General features: G+C 42.2%; 1 protein-coding gene across 1 annotated transcript; it reads right to left on the minus strand.

Annotated features, from left to right (window-relative positions):
- Positions 1-3,293: 3,293 nt before the first annotated feature.
- Positions 3,294-11,021, minus strand: YEATS4 (YEATS domain containing 4). Its single transcript, XM_083462540.1, has 7 exons — positions 10,781-11,021; positions 8,374-8,493; positions 7,820-7,886; positions 7,639-7,733; positions 5,230-5,322; positions 5,066-5,153; positions 3,294-4,072 (listed from the first exon to the last, which is right to left on the minus strand). Exons 1-7 carry the CDS (start codon positions 10,829-10,831, stop codon positions 3,903-3,905), a joined length of 684 nt encoding a protein of 227 aa, XP_083318666.1. The 5' UTR covers positions 10,832-11,021; the 3' UTR covers positions 3,294-3,902.
- Between the last annotated feature and the right edge of the window lie 5,987 nt (positions 11,022-17,008).

Raw genomic sequence — 17,008 nt, forward strand, 5'->3', positions numbered from 1 at the left:
AGCATTCATTGCTTTTTGGTCCTCTGGCAGTTGTGCCACAGGGTACCATCTTGTCTCCAGTGCTGTTTAACATCTATATAAAGCCGTTGGGAGCAGTCATTAGGAGATTTGGGGTGAGGTGCCATTAGTACGCTGATGAAACTGTTATAATAATTTTAAGGTCTTATAATAAATGTTCATAAATGTACCAAGCAAACACATACATAAATATATAAACCAGATGTCTGAAGCAGCACAGGAAGACAGTCCTGAAACCATTTTAACTCCCAAACTGACCAAATGTTTCTCTGCAAGGAAGGAGGAAATGAAAAAACCTTCCCATTGTCTCAGGAATTAAGTAATTACCATCTCAGAGGAATGGCCAGACTACCAGAAAAGGGAATCAGATAAGGCATTATCGGATAACCTGGCAGACAGGAAAAACAACAACATTCAAATTTCTGTTGTAGACCACCTTTTCTGTGATGCAGGTATGATGTTTGTGGAGGGTGGTCTTGGGCTACACCTTCTGTGATGTATGTATGATGTTTCTGGGGGTTGGTCTGGAGTTTGAGGGTGGGCAATTTGAAAATTCTACATAAGGACTGGCACACCTTTTTGTGGTCCTCCTCCTCTCTCCTGGGTGGGGGGAGCACCCTGTTGCAACAGTTAATAAAGATCAGGCTTACTAGCTGCTTTGCTTCTCAATATTCTCTGGTTGGTCTCTTGTTATTTTCTCCTACCAATAGAGAAGCTACAAAAGGACTCTATATGAGCTCTTGGGTACCCCATAAGGGAAAAGGAGATTTTTTTTACTTACATAAAAACCCAGTTCTGTTTCTCCATAACATCCAAATGAGAAAGATGCCTTGTAAGCCCTGGACTGGTGCCTAGACTCAGTGGTGAGTTGGATGAAGGCCAACAAACTGAGTTTGAATCCTGGCAAGAGACACTGTGGGTGGGTGGTTCCTGTGTCCAGATAATTGGTCAATTATCTGCTTTGGATGGGTGTGGCCGAAAGTGGATGTCACTGTCCCACAATCTCAGGCATGAAGGCAGGACACAAGCACTCAAGGCAGGCACACAGTGCCACACAGCATCTCCTCAGCTGACTTATGCTGATCAGCTGAGAGGTGATTATTGTTCCCTTTCCATTCATTCAATGCTCAGTCTGATGATTGGGGAGAAGGCAACTGCCCATTAGGGCAATGGGTTTCACCCACCCCAACACAACACCTATTTTAAATATAATTTTTGGTACTTTTGCCAAATTTGGAGGCAAATTTGCCCCAGAACTGATAGTTAACCCTGGTTTATAAACCTCAGGATTAAATCGCATTGTGCATTCAATAATATTTAAACTCTGCCAACTTTTTTTAAACAACGGAACTCTGGAATGCCCAATTTTGTTGCTTGAGCTCTTTATTTTCTTTTATCAGCATTAAATAGAGGCCAAAATTCAGTATATCATCATTTTAAGAAATTTTTAAGGTACTAAGGTATCTGAATTGTAGAAGCCATTTTATTACGGGCCTTGAGAGAACTTTTGCCCCTTTACCAAAGGTTCCCATTAAAAACAGAACAGTGTGATTTTGTGCACAGCTGCCACCTACTGCACAATGTTGGAACAGTTGATCAAAACTAATGAAGGCATTTGATGCATAAAAACAAGTTACAGTATTAGAGTAGAACAATGCGGTTAAAAACTGATTCAATAGTGGTGGGTGGGGCATAGCCATCAGCTTTGAGCCCAGCTGATGGCAAATATCACAAATCTGCACTTTGTATGAATTTCTTCTCATTTCTCAACTCTAATTTGGCATCATCCAGATTGGCTCAAAACTCCTACTTCACTAAATAAATAGGTTCTCATACAACTGATTTTCTTAAGTACTGTTCTCCCACTTGAAAGTTTGCCTTTTGGCACAAAGCCATTTATCTTTTCCAATTAGAAAATAGTAGGTATGAAAAACACGCCCCCCCCCCCAAAAAACCTACCTTCCTTAAGAAAACCCAGTAAATAGTGACACCAAATTAAATTGTATTAAAGAGAGGTTAAAGAGGACTTATCTGGCTTTTTTCTGGTCCATGTAGGACCAGCCTGGATAGTTGGCCTTGGTGAAGATTTGATGTTTTCATCTCCAAAACGTTTTTGAGTTTCTACTGAAACAAGGCTGCATTTTAATGTTGTACTTAATCTTGTTTTTAAGTTGTATTTTAATCAAATTGTTTTTACCTGGTGTTAGCCGCCCTGAGCCCAATCTTGGCTGGGGAGGGCGGGGTATAAATATTATTATTAGATGGTATGAACAGATATTCAGTTCTAGAAACCCCAGATACATACCAATATATTTAAGGATGTTTTGTACCTTACACCCCCCCCTTTTATGTTAAGAAATCCAAGGAGGTATACATGTGGTTCCCAGTAATCTTCCATCCAGGTATTACCGTAACCACTCAGAACCTGCATAGCTTCAGCATGGGGGGTGGCCAGCCCTGAATATAGTAGAGCGCATTTTTAAAAAAAGTTTTCCCTTGGGTAAAATGTTCTAATGAACTGGGGGCAATGGCTGACTCCATAGCATTTGGCTTATGTTAGCTGGAGCTTTCGTCATCAAACTTTTCCTGGCCCAGCTACTCTCTCAGGTAATACACTATTATTATGAATCTCTTAGGTGGCCACAGAGTTTGTGGGCATAGGTTTTACAGGAAAGAGCTTAAAATAATCTTGCCAACTTTCATTCTTGGTAGACGACAGCATCAGGGAAGTTAACATGCTATGGACACTACAACCCAACTCGATTCTCTTATTCCTCATTTTAGATACTTTATGTTATGCTGTGGTCTGAATTGGGAAAGAATGCAAAGCAGAAAGGGAAGTTTGACTTAAAATACTGCAAACCCAAGCACAAATTCTTGTTTTGATGGATCAATACAAGGTCCACCTAGTCCAGCAATCTTTGCAAGAATCCCAGCTGTCAGCAGACACTATAGCCATGTCCAGAAAGACACTTGAACACTTTAAAATGTGGGGATGGAACAGGCGCATGCAGGCAAGTCTTAGCCGCAGTGCCCATTAGCCCCGACAATCCCATGTTTGAGCACAGGTCTGCAGGCTTTTTTGTGTGCCTCTTTCAACACAGAGGCGTCTACTTGCATTCATACAAATGTGAATTAAAAAAAAAACCCACATTGAAACATTTCATGTTCATGTCAGGTGGCATGATAAATCTTACAGATAATTTATGATAAAATAACTATCTGTCCATATCCTATTATATTTTCAAGTACTAAACAAAAAGTATACAAGATGCTTCCCATACAGTACTTTTATTCAGGAAACTCAAAGCAACAAACATTGTTATTGCCTCCAATACCCCATCAATAATAATCTGATTTATAGTTTGTCAATGTAAAACACACCAGTAATTATTATTTGTCCAACAGTAGTTTTATCAGATAATTCTGACTAGTCTGGAAGCAGAGGCAGACTTTATATATCAACAAAGCTAAGATTTTCCTCTTATATTCAGGTCAATGGAGTGTATCAAGCAATCAAATGTTACTCTCATTAAACACCAATATTGTGAAAGGTTTTCATATAAAGCTCAGTAAACTACAATATGAACACACTTGAATGGGGTATAGTGTACCATAAAGGTAACTTGATAAATAAAACTTAAATTTTACACCACCCTATTTAAAGAAAGATGGAAAGACAATTGCAATTTAAACTATGAAAATAACATTTTATTATTAAACATTCAAGTAGTGAAATATAACACACCAAATTTCCCCCTTCCTCCCCCCCAACCAAAAACTCCCTGTAACTTATTTTGCCCTTACAAAATCTTAGAAGATACATTATTGGTTACATGATAACAATAGGTTTCACTTTTAGTCCTTTAATATGTAGCTATTTGCTATATGTCTTTAGACTGATCATCATCCTCAAGTTTTCTGATTTCATTTTTCAAGCAGTTGATCGTTTCACGGCTTGCTTTTAATCTTTCTTTAAGTTCAGCAATCTCAAAACTGGTTTTCTTCTTGGCAGCTTCCAGCTTCTCCCTGGTTTTTACTTCTACATTGGCAACTGAGAGCAAGAAAGACATATGCAGCATTTTGCTAAGTCAGGAGAATTCCAAAGCACAGCTGAATAATTAGAAAACATAAACTCTGTTTGATCCATTGTATATTGTTTAAAACAGGGCAGATGGGCATTCAAGTGTGAACTTCTTTGCATGTGTTTGACCAGCTTGATTTCCAAGACAAAATTTGCTCCAGAGAGTAGGACCTGAATCAATGAGACTTCCTGACAGTATTATAAATATATTAGAAATATTTCTAATTGCGTTGCATTTATATATAGAAAAGGGAAGTCTATAGCAATTAGGTATATTTTAATCTAGTCAACTATGTAATAGACTTATGTTACAAAACGAATATGGATTTTGAATTTGATGTTTGTAATTCTTTTTCGGTTTTGGAATAAAGTTTTTTAAAAACAGAGAGAGAGAGACTTCCTGACAGTATGAACTGTTTGCCAATAGAGCGGACTGCCTTTGAAAATAGGGCACTCTCCTTCGTTAGAGGTTTTTAAGCAATGGCTGGGTGGCCTATCAGTGATGCTGCAGAGTGGCATTCTTGTGTAACAAGGGGTTGGACTAGATTACTTTTGAGGTCCTTTCCAACACTCTGAATTCCTACAAAACTATTCAGGTCAGCTGTTGTATATAATTCATATTTAAAGAATCTAGAATTTGTATACTGCTAACAATAGTCTTTTTTACTTGTGGGTAGAAAAAAACCATGTGCTTTTTAAGTGCTGTAATTCTGATTTGAGGGCTTACTTTATTGCATTTCAAAATTCCTAGTATACAGAGCTAAGCCATTCACATTTACTGCTCTATATCTGGACTGATAGCAACAGTAGGAATCAGATTTCTTTTTCTAAGGGAACTGGTCAGTATGTACTATCCATCATAATAGATAAACATTTCTTTCAAAATATACTTCATGTAAAAGATATAGCCGACAGTTCACAAAAACACAATTTCAGGTAAAATTCACACCTATTAGCACTTACACTCTGTTTCATGCTTATAGGCACCAAGTGTTAACTGACGAGATGTAGTCAGCAGCTGTTGCATCATAGCAGTAGGATCCTGAAATATCTAATGAAAAAATATTAATAAATTTAATACATCAGCTACAATGGATAATTTCCCCACAATACTTTTATTTTCTTACCATCTCATCATAAAATTCAGAAACTACAGTTTTCTTCCCCAGGATTGCATTAGTGTCAGACTGAAACAGCTTCAGCAAGTGATACAGAGTTACCTGTGCAAGACAAAAATAATAAGAATAACCTGTACAACTGTTATTTAGTGTTTTAACTGTCTACATTCCAGGGTCATAGTGGCCAGCACATGCCCGTGGACATGGTGACTCGGCGGGCACCGTTAGCGCCCTCCCGACCCGCAAAGGAGCCTTTTTAAAGGCTACGGAACGGGGGACGGGGAGTGGCGTGGTGCTGTGATTCTACTGCTTCCCCTGCCGAGCGAAGCCGCATGCCATTCGTCGGAGAGCGCTGACTTCTTCCTTTAAAAATTTGGACTTAAAATCAAGAACAACAACCCGTGAGTAATCTGGAAATTGGACTCTATTTTTTGTGGATTCGGCACGAGCGGGGGAGGTGCAAAGAGGAAGTCCGTCTCCCCCCCATTGTAAACATTTTAAAGCAAGGATTTGCCAACTAAGGTTGAGAGAAGAATTGTTTTTTCCCCCTGATTGGATAAAAGTTATTAATTCCACGGATTTAAAAGTTTAAGTTACTGTGCTGGAGGATGAGAGTGTATTTTTTTTTTTTTTTTATTAAGTGCCACTCTTCCCGAGACTGGGAGTAACCCGCGAAAGGAGCCTGCTGAGGAGTTACAGGAGATTTTGACAGCTGTCAAATTAGCTGTCAAAGTCGGGAAAAGCTGAAAGTTTTGGTTTAGCCGGTTATATTGTTACAAGCTATTGGAAATAAAGAAAGATTGATACAAATTAATTTGACTTTTGGACTGGAAGTGAAAGGAATATTAAGTAACCAGAATCCCTCTAGAGGGGATTCACGGACATTACAAGAATGGAAATAGGTCGGAAAATACTGGCTGATCTGGATGAGGTTGTTTTTCTCATGGGAAAGCTGCGAAAGATGTACGAGCAAGGCCATGTTTTGTCTACAAGTCCTACAAAACCGAAGTCAACAGAAAATATATCTACTGAGTTGGAAAAGGACTTGATGTTCAAAACACAGGCAGCTGGACAAGAAAAGAAACCAGAGACTGAAGAAAAGGAAGAGATATTTGCTGAACAGGAGGAGCAGAAAGGAGGAGCGGCCGAAATGTCACAAAAGGTAAATGGGAGCCGGAGGCCTGCCAAGATGGTTATTAATATGACCAAGGTGGAAGCTGGAGCTTTTGGGGTATTTGGACTTAAGAGACAGAACTTGAGCTCCACCTTTAAACAAGGAGGCCTGGCTGGAAGGAACATGGACATTACAGAGAGAATGCCCCTTCGAGATTGGATGTTAAACATAAGAGACCCTCAAATAAGCCGGCAGAAAGGGACTGAGAGAGATTCAAGAGCCTCGGACGTGAGGTCACCAGGCTAAACAGATGGACTAAGGTTTGGGATTGAAACCGGGGGGAGAAGGGTGGGGTTTGGAAACCCAAAGGGGGCCTGATCTTTTTTACTTTGTGTTAAATTTTATGCTGTTATCACTACAAGAACGGGGAATTTGTGGAAGGGAAATAGGGTCAATCTTAGAAAAAGTTTTTTTATAAACGATTAAGGTATATAAATTAAAAGTTGATATACAAATTGAATTAAATATAATAATGAATTAAGGGTTAAAATTTAATATAAATAAACATAATAACAAATTAAGGTTAAGAAACTAGAGATAAGAACTTGTTGGATAAATATTTGGATTTGGAATACAAGAAGGGGAGGGGAGGGGAAGTCGTGGAAAGAAGTTATTGAAAATGAGACTCTAAAGGTTGAATTTTTTTGTGTTTTCTTTTTTCTTTTTTGTATCCTTTGAAACTTTAATAAATATTACTTTAAAAAAACAACATAGTGGCCAGCACAAAAGGAGCATTCATTCAGAGTAAGAATTTACCATACTGATTAAGATATAATTAATTCAACTCATTTTTTAAAAACCCAACAGTACTTTGAAAGTATTTTCCCCACATTTAATGCTGTCTATGTCAGTTCTCAAAATATTTGCTGCTCTTACTCTGGCCTGGTATTAAGCCACTGGATAGATAAAACAACAGTATTTAGAAAACTAGGGTTCTTTACAAACCAATTAAGTGTATAATTAAGTATACAGATACTGCTTAGCACACAAATTAGGGATGCCACTAATTTTTACACACTGGGCTCTTTTTCCTTTAACAGTGGCTTAAAATACAAAATTTCCATAGGTCTCATTTCTCTCATCATAGGTCAAACTGCATACACTATAAGCAACTTTTAAAAAACAAATGAATCTTTCCCAATGGACTGCTAATCCCTAGTCAAACTGAAACAGAATTTGGCTTCTTCAGAATAACCAGATATTAAAAATAGGTCTTTGCAATTCATGCTAATATGCATACTCACAGGTCTTTCGTTAGGATCAATAAAAAATATCTTGATGATGATTTCAAATTCACCCCAGCCTGTTTCAGTGATTTCGTAAGGTGGCTTAGTTACAACTAAGAGAGAGAAAAAAGTAACATAAGCCATTTCTTCTCTGAAAACTACTTCATATGTTGTATCAACTAAATTTTTTAAGTCATACCTCTTAATGGATTACCATAGCTTTCATGTAACTTAAACTGGATTTTCTTTACATATGCAGACATATCCTGGAACAAATACAGTCAACCATTACTTACACATTCAATAATATATTTTACAATGTTCCATTGTGTTCTTCTAGCCCACTTACCACAGAAATACTTATGAGTATTAATAGTATATAAGCTGATGATTCTTGTAACATTTGTGTGACCTCTAATCTGATTTCCCCCAAGATGCTTTCTGAAACATGCCATAAGTCTATTTACTGAAAAGTTAAGCACATTCCACACACAATTCAGACAGCAGTCAAATACCCTATTTCTTTAGACTGCAATCTTTCCAAAGGTATTCCTTATATTTGTTCCTATGTAGTCAAAAAAAAAATTATTTTACTGTAGAGTTCCTTATATTGAAAGTTGCATACATAGTTATCCTAGTTTGATATCTAAAACATGAGCAGTGTTCAAGAGATCAGGATTGGGCAGAAAACAATTAGAATTTGCACAGGTGTACGCATGTTATATACAGTTATCCAAGAACGATTCTGTTTACCTCATTTCTGTAAGGCTTAACATAAACTGTCCACTGATGTGTATGTCCATCTTCTTCTCGTTTCTTCCCAAAATAGCGTGCAACATTTCCATAAACAATAGGTTTCACAATAGTAACACCCTTCAAGTGAGAAAGAGGCATGACAATGTTTTTCAGAAATCTGCTTAACATAAAAACTTACTTTCTAGATAAACTAATCTTTCCTGCATTATCTACCAAAATATATACTCCGAGAGTGACAGTAATAATGTCACTAGTTTTTGTTCCGACAAATTCAATGTGCCTAACTTTAAATATAAAATATCTATTTCTTTCTCTTAAATTTCTAACTAGAGCAGGGGTCTGCAACCTGCAGCTCCGGAGCCGCATGTGGCTCTTTTACATCTTTGCTGCGGCTCCGGGGCGGATACTAGCGAGGGGAGGAGGTGCATTGTGCGCCCCGACACTCCTCACTGTGGCGGGCGCTGTACTGGCTGTGACGTCGCATGGGGGCGGTGCATGCGTTAGTCATGCACCGTCCCGACGTCACCTTCCCGCCCGCTGTCAGATTGTGGCTCCGGAGATATATTTGTTTTAAATGTCACAATGGTTTTGCGGCTCCCAGTTGTTTTTTCTTCGGAAACGGGTCCAAGTGGCTCTTTTTGTCTTAAAGGTTGCAGACCCCTGAACTAGAGTAACTTTCAAAACTTACTTCATAGATACAATTTCCAAAATTCACTATAACATTGAGGAACCAATTGGGTGGTGGGGCAAAAATTACTCCCCTCCCCTAAAATATACACCATGTTTTTGCTAAGCAGATCTGGCTTTGGCTCCCTTCAACACCTGGATGGAAGTCTGACTGGGAACATGAACACACACACACGAAAACTGCCTTGAGCATCATGATGAAAGAAAAGATAGACGTAAGCCAACAAACAATTGTATTATGGATGAAGACTCAAAACATAACGTGTGTGGTCCAATCCTACACACACTTAGCTAATTAACTGATTTACAGCCTTCTGAATGACTAAATAACTGCACCCAATTAATGACAAAAGAAAGATGAAGAAATTCACGTCTAGTCATTTAGGCAGCTATGTTGGGGCAGGGTTGTTTTTGATTGCTCAGAGATTCCACAGAAGAGGGGCAACTGGACCGTGTGAATGCAGGGAAGGAGGTTTCTAACATATTTACAGCAATTCCTGCATTGCAGGGGGTTCAACTAGATGACCCTCAGGGTCCCTTCCAAATCTACAATTCTATGACTTGCTGGAGACTGAATTTGTGAGGCAGCTGAAGGAACTAGTGAGGAAGCCCTGGCCTGTGAGGGACCAACAACTGTTTGCTTCCATAATCCATTCTAGGTCAGGAGCTGCAGTGGCACCTATTGAAACATTAAGAGAACTAAGCGGAAAACTTAAGATACACACTTTTGTAAGCATCACATCAGTGTCTATTTTAGTATATTTTAAGAATATGCTGTAAGCCGCCTCAAGAACGTTGGATAGTAGGTAGAGTACCAATATTCAAAAATTTAAAAAGCCCCTTACAAACAACGCAGTATGTGCATGAGGTGCCTAAAAATGCGACTATTTCTTCAAATCAATTTGTTTTAAACTCATGCTGATTTACATCAGTTTGATCAATTGGTCCTAGTTGATGAAATTGGTCTGGAAGGGAGGGAAAGAAAGAAATGTTTGAAACGGTTTTGAGGACTCCTTACCTGCAGTATCTAGAAGCCTCTCTCTCTTTCCATATATATATATGTTTTTCAAATTAGAATTTTACAAAGATTTATCAAACATAAATAATAAAAAACAAGATTCCAAGGAATCTCCTGGACTTCCATCCTCCCCTTTGTGGGTCCTCCCACATCTTTTATGGTAATCCAAGTCCTTTACCTCTTCCAGAATTTAACCTTAAACTACAAATGATATTCTAATCCTACTAACAATTGTTTGCAATGGTCTTTAAGGTACGTTATAAATTTTCCCCTTAGAAGCCACTATTTAATGGGGGATCCATCTCCAAAAGCAGCCACTTCTAATGTTATTTTAACGACGCTAGTGGAGAGTAACAGGCAAGTGGGATGGATGGGAATACGCAACAAGAAGAGAAAAGTAGAAAACAGAAACAGAAAAGCGGCAATGCCTTGGACCAGTTCTCCTCTGCAGCCTCCTCTTGTCTATTGTGACGGACACGAAGAGAATCTCCGCATCACCTGAAATCTTTTTAATTGGCGGCACCGAATCGAACGCAAAGCAAGCGCTCTGCCCACCAACGACTCCGCACTCCGACGCACCCACAGGGCTTCGGAACCTCCCTGTCACTCAAAAGTAACGGTTATGGAGGCACAACGGTTTCGAATCCGAGCGCGCCGAGCTGGCCACGCCTCAGCCTCCTCCCCGCTCCCGGCTCCTACCTTCACTCTGCCCCCGGAGTCAGGCCCGAACTCAGCCATTCTCTTGAACATATTGCACCGGGGGGAGGGGGAGTAAGGCTTCCTCACGCCGCTCTCGAGCAGCGAGGCCGAGCTAGTAGGGTCTGGCCTCCGCCACCGGAGAGAAGAACGCGGGGAGCAACGGCTCGAAGCGCCCTCGAGCCGCCTCCGAGGCGCCCATTCACCTCCCCTCGGCGGCCGCTCCGCGCTCAACAACAACTTCCGGGTGAGGAAAGGAGCTCGAGAGGGGGCCGGGTGGTGGTGGCGGCGGCGGCGCCTTCCTGCCTGGGCCTCGTGACCCGGAGGTGAAACGCCGGGTAGGCGGGCGGGACTAAATCGCTGCTTTCTGAAACAGCAGCAAAAGTTTCTGGGTTTTTCTGGGTGTGTGGCCGTGCCGGAACAAAAGTGCAAATTAAAAAAATGTGTATGAATTGCTAAGCCTTGTGCTTATTGGGGCGGCTTGCTTCAAAGCGCGCTTCAACCCAATGGATGTGGAAAACTTTTCTTTTTTTACTCCCACAAAACAATGCGGAGACACTCTTTTGTGGCTGCCTTTTTTTTTTTAAACCAGAAACTTGCGACGAGCTGGGGCTGCCCGCATCGCTGTGTTAGGGAGCCAGAGATGTCCAGTCCTCAGCATGCTCATTCAGCAATAAAGCTCTATATAACGGTGCTTGCGCCGAGTTAAGTGCGTATCAGACGTGGGTGGGGAGAAGAGGTTCAAATGCTAATAATTAAATCAGTTTTCAGTGATGTTGGGCCTCGATGACTCTCAGCCTAACTTCCTTCAGAAGCATGTGATAAAATAGGGAGAACGAGAGAACCTTTTATATTGTCCTGAACGTCCTGGAGGAAGGATGTACAGTACAGAAACAGAAACACAACTAGCGTCGAGGCATCCTGCAACTTTCCGACGGCTGCAGGATGTAGCGCTATGCCAAGTGAAGACGATTTCCTAAACCATGAGATTGCGTAGTAGTGCAAGGTTATCCTCCCTTACATGGTTTACCTTATTAATACCGTGCGCTTTCCTCAGGAGGCATGCTCAATTGATACTTGGCTGAATTGGTAGCTAAACAGCTTGACTTACTACTAAATTAAATTACTGGATTAAAGACTTTCTGATAGATCGGACACTTAACAGTGAGGATTGGACATGTAACATCTAATTCCTTAAAGATCAGCACTGGCACACCACAGGGATGTGTGCTAAGTCCCCACCTGTATTCATTGTATACATACGATTATGTATCATCTGACCCGTCTACTGCAATTATTAAATTTGCAGATGACACCACCATAATGGGTTTAATAACAGGTGGAGACGAATCAGCTTATAGAGGGGAGGTCCAAAAAATACCTACATGGTGCCTAGGGAACAACTTGCACCTTATTATCAGCAAGACAAAAGAGATGGTGTTGGACTTTCGGAGAAAGAGAGAAGAACTAGCCCCGCTGTACATCGGGGAGGGCTGTGGGGAGAGAGTCTCTTCCTTTAAATTCCTGGGAGTTTATCTCAGTGAAGACCTTACTTGGAAAATAATACAACCCAGGTGGTTAAGAAAGCCCAACAGAGACTCCATCTCCTCAGAGTCTTACAGAAGACAATATCAATCAACATCTGATGACCTCCTTCTACCAGTCAACAATAGAAAGTGTCCTTTCATACTGCATCACGGTGTGGTATGCTGGTTTGACATCATCTGATAGGAAGTGCCTACAGAGGGTGGTGAATACAGCACAAGATATTATGGGCTGTCCCATGAATCCACTGGATGAAATAGCAGAAGAACGTTGCCTCAGGAGAGTGAGGAAAATTCTCAGGGATGATTCACACCCTGGCCAGCACTTTCTTGATCTCCTGCCCTCAGGCAGAAGATATAGAAGCATGACTAGTCACACCAACAGGGTAAAGAACAGCTTCTGTCCGTGGGCTGTTAGGCTGCTGAATGAAAAGATAACAACAGGGCAACTGACTTTCGCGTTTGGTGGGTGTGCGTCAGTAAGAAAGGGGAATTAAGACTAAGAGAGCTGAGTGGGGGGTGCTTGTGTAATCTCACTGTATACAAGTTGTACAAGTGACAATAAAGTATTTTAATTTAAATCTTGGCAGTGGAGGTGCTGGACTGTTGTCTCGCCACAGTAATGGACTGGACAAGAGCCAACAAAATGAAGCTCAATCCAGAGAAGACTGAAGCACTGCCGGTGGGTGGTCCCCTAGACTGTATGGATGGGATATTGCTTGCTCTTTATGGGGTTACACTCCTTCTAAAGGAGCAGGTACACAGCTTGAGGGTACTTCTGGATTATTTGCTGTTGCTTGAGGCTCAGCTCCTTTCATCAGCTTCTGCTGGTGGCCCTATCTGAACAGGGATAGCCTAACTACTGTAATATACACTCTAGCAACCTCTAGGTTACAGTCCTACCTTGGAAGTCAAACAGCTTGACTCATGAACGTCGCAAACCCGGATGGGACGGTTCCGGTTTGCAAACCCTTTTTGGAAGCTGAACGTCCAACGGGGCTTCCTCAGTTTCCAATTGGCTGCTGTGAGATACACAGGAGTCAGGAATAAGTGCTGCATTCAGGTTTCATAGAGCAGAAAAATACTGCTGCTTTGGGATGTAAATCAAGAATTGTTGAATTGTAAGGGATCCCAAGGGTCATCTAGCCCAACTTCCTAATTGTGGTGCTCAGTTGTGTATACCCAGCTTCCTCAGAAAGTTCAACTGGTGCTACCCAGAGATGAAGACTCTATGACTAATTCTGCGAGTGCTCAGCTACTAACAGCATTTGATAGCTGCACATGGTAGCAGTAGGATTTATCTCATGCATTTTCCCTAAATGCACTTTGGTTATCTAAATTTCCCCTATTAGATATATCAATGCTCTTAAAACCTAATGAGACGGCAAAGACTGCCTACCCCCACATTTGCTATGGTACACATAGCTCAAGACGTTAACAAAAAAAAACCACCTTAAAAAACCACCTGTTTTTGTTTCCTAGCACTATCATTGCTGGTAGTTTGGAGGAAATTCTTCACCAAATTGTTATCTGCTCTTTGTTGCCTATATGCCTACCTAAAAAAAAACCTTATTTGTAGTTTTACTAATATAATTCTATCCCTTTCATGTGTACAAATAAAGTCATTTTGTTATGCCATCTAGACCTATGTAATATTCCTCTCTTTCTATTGTTTTTAATGTCCTGTTAAATCTACAGGAGTGATGCAACACATTTACTACTCTGTTCACCTACTGAAAGGTGAACATGTAATGCATGTCTTATTTTTATTTTGATAAATTTTCAATTGAAGGAATGGGTTTCCCAAAACCCAAAAACTGACTGTGCAGGCAGTTTTAAACTGCACCAAAATCCCTATTTTTCCTTAGCTAAAATGCATAAACTTGAGCCATTGAGCAAATCCATAACAAGAACAAAGCTCTCTCCCTTATCAGTCCGTGGCGGCAATGAGTGACCTTGCCAAGTTCCAGAACAGCAGGGATGACGCGTGTGTGCCTTATGTGCTGACCACAAAGACTCGCAGACCCATGTCTGGGAATAACGCCAAAGCGAGTTCCCAGAGATGGTGACCTGTGTCCCAGATAAGAGTAGGAAGAGGAAGATCCTTTTATGGTCAGAGGTACAGGAAGGAAGGTCCTTTTATGGTTGAGAGTACCATAAAATGCTCCCCCTGTGGAAGTGCCATGGTCGGATCACTACGCTCTGAAAGTAAAGATTGACTTCCCGCTCCTCCCCTGCTCGGGTGGCGAACCTACTTGGGCTCGTCCGCGAAAACAGATGGATCCTGATAGATTCCGACAAGCCTTGCGGGACCCTGCTCCTCCTGGCGACTCATTAGATGACCTTGTTGAGGACTGGAATAACCGGCTCTTGGCAGCCATTGATGAGATCGCACCTAAGTGCCCTCTGCGACCCCATCGAAACCGGGCCCCTTGGTTTACTGAGGAGCTCCGGAAAATGAAGCGGGATCTCAGACAGCTAGAGCGAGTATGGCGACAGACTCGTGACGGAGCCTCAAGAACATCTTATAGAACGCTTATGAAAGTCTATGATATGGCTATGAAAGCTGCTAAGAAATCTTACTTCCATTGCATCCGCTAGCTCTCGCCCGGCACAACTTTTTAGAATAATTAGGTCAATAACATCCTTAGGAGGACAACCAAATTTAAGCACAAATTCGACCCACAGCTGTGAGGCATTCGCGAGCTTTCTTGCGGCGAAAGTTCTGTTGCTCTGCCGTGACCTCCCTGCCAATTTAGATACAGTGACTGAACTGGAGGCCCCTCGACTGACTTCAGGTCCAGTGCTGGACCATTTCGATCAGATACTCCCTGATGTGGATAGATTCCTCCAAGTTGGTAGGCCCACCACCTGCCTCCTTGATCCGTGCCCATCTTGGCTGATTAGGGAGTGTCCAGATGTTGACACGAGGACATTCCCAGGGGAACTGAAGGAAGCAGTAGTGTGTCCACTCTTAAAGAAAACTTCATTAGATCCCTTAGACCTACCCAATTACCGCCCAGTTTCAAATCTTCCATATCTGGGTAAGGTAATTGAGAGAGCGGTTGCTGAACAGCTTGGTAGGTTTCTGGAGGAAACATCGGCTTTAGATCCATTTCAGTCCGGTTTCCGTCCTGGTTTTGGGACCGAGATGGCTCTGGTTGCCCTCACAGATGATCTCCGTAGACAACTGGATCGAGGTGGGTCAGGACTGCTGATCCTTTTAGATTTGTCAGCAGCCTTTGACATGGTCGATCATGATCTTCTGGACCACCGCCTCGCAGACGTGGGGATACAGAGCATAGCCCGTAACTGGCTGTGCTCTTTTATCTCTGGTTGGGGACACTAGGGAGGGAAATGTCGTCGCGCCATTCCTTGGTGTGTGGAGTGCCACAGGGCACAATTCTCTCCCCGATGCTTTTTAACATCTTTATGCGCCCCCTTGCCCAGATTATCCGGAGCTTTGGGCTGGGCTGTCACCAATATGCTGATGACACTCAGCTCTATCTGCTGATGGATGGCCACACCGACTCGGCCCCGAACACACTGACCAGATGCTTGGAAGCTGTGGATGGATGGTTTTGTGGGAGCCGATTGAAACTAAATCCTTTGAAGACAGAGGTCCTATGGCTGGGTCGGGATGGCATGGGGATGAGGGACCAACTCCCTTCTCTTGCGGGGGCCCAATTAGTGCCATTGCCTTCCGTTAAGAGTTTGGGTGTAATCCATGACGCCTCCCTTTCCATGGAGATGCAAGTTACAGCAACAGCCAAGGCGACATTTTTCCACCTTCGCCGCATCAAGCAGTTGATCCCTTACCTCTCCCGCCCCGACCTGGCCACAGTGATCCATGCAATGGTCACAGTGATCCATGCAATGGTCACAGTGATCCATGCAATGGTCACAGTGATCCATGCAATGGTCACAGTGATCCATGCAATGGTCACAGTGATCCATGCAATGGTCATTGCCAGGCTTGACTACTGTAATTCACTCTACGCGGGGCTGCCCTTGAAGCTGACCCAGAAACTCCAGAGGGTGCAGAATGCTGCAGCGAGGCTCCTCACAGGGTCTCTGCCACGGGAGCATATTCACCCAGTGCTTTTCAAACTGCACCGACAGGGTCAGATTTAAGGTGCTGCTTTTGACCTACGGGACCGCCTCTGCCGGTATGCCCCACAGAGAGCCTCAAGGTCCATAAATAGCAACACCCTAGTGGTCCCGGGCCCTAAGGAAGTTAGATTGGCTTCAACCAGAGCCAGGGCCTTTTCAACTCAGGCTCCGGCCTGGTGGAACGCTCTGCCTCATGAGACCAGGGCCCTGCAGGATCGGATTTCTTTCCACAGGGCCTGTAAGACAGAGTTGTTCCGCCTGGCCTTTGGCTTGGAGCCAATTTGATTCCCTCCCTTCCTTCCTTTCTTTTTTCCTTTCCTTCTCCTCCTGTGATGAGGCTACATTTTAATATTTTAATGTTTCCATATTTTAATGTTGTATTTTGTTTTTAAGTTGTAATCATTCAATTTGTTTTTATTATTGCTTGTAAGCCGCTCTGAGCCCGGCCTTGGCTGGGGAGGGCGGGGTATAAATAAAAATTATTATTATTATTATTATTACCAGAGCAGGAACATATGTGATGTCAACCTGCGTACGTAGGCCGACGTGGTTGGGCTCCTAGGGGAGGAGTGAG

Source organism: Podarcis liolepis, assembly GCF_965112155.1.
Source record: "Podarcis liolepis genome assembly, chromosome: 10".
In the NCBI taxonomy this organism is placed as follows: Eukaryota; Metazoa; Chordata; class Lepidosauria; order Squamata; family Lacertidae; genus Podarcis; species Podarcis liolepis.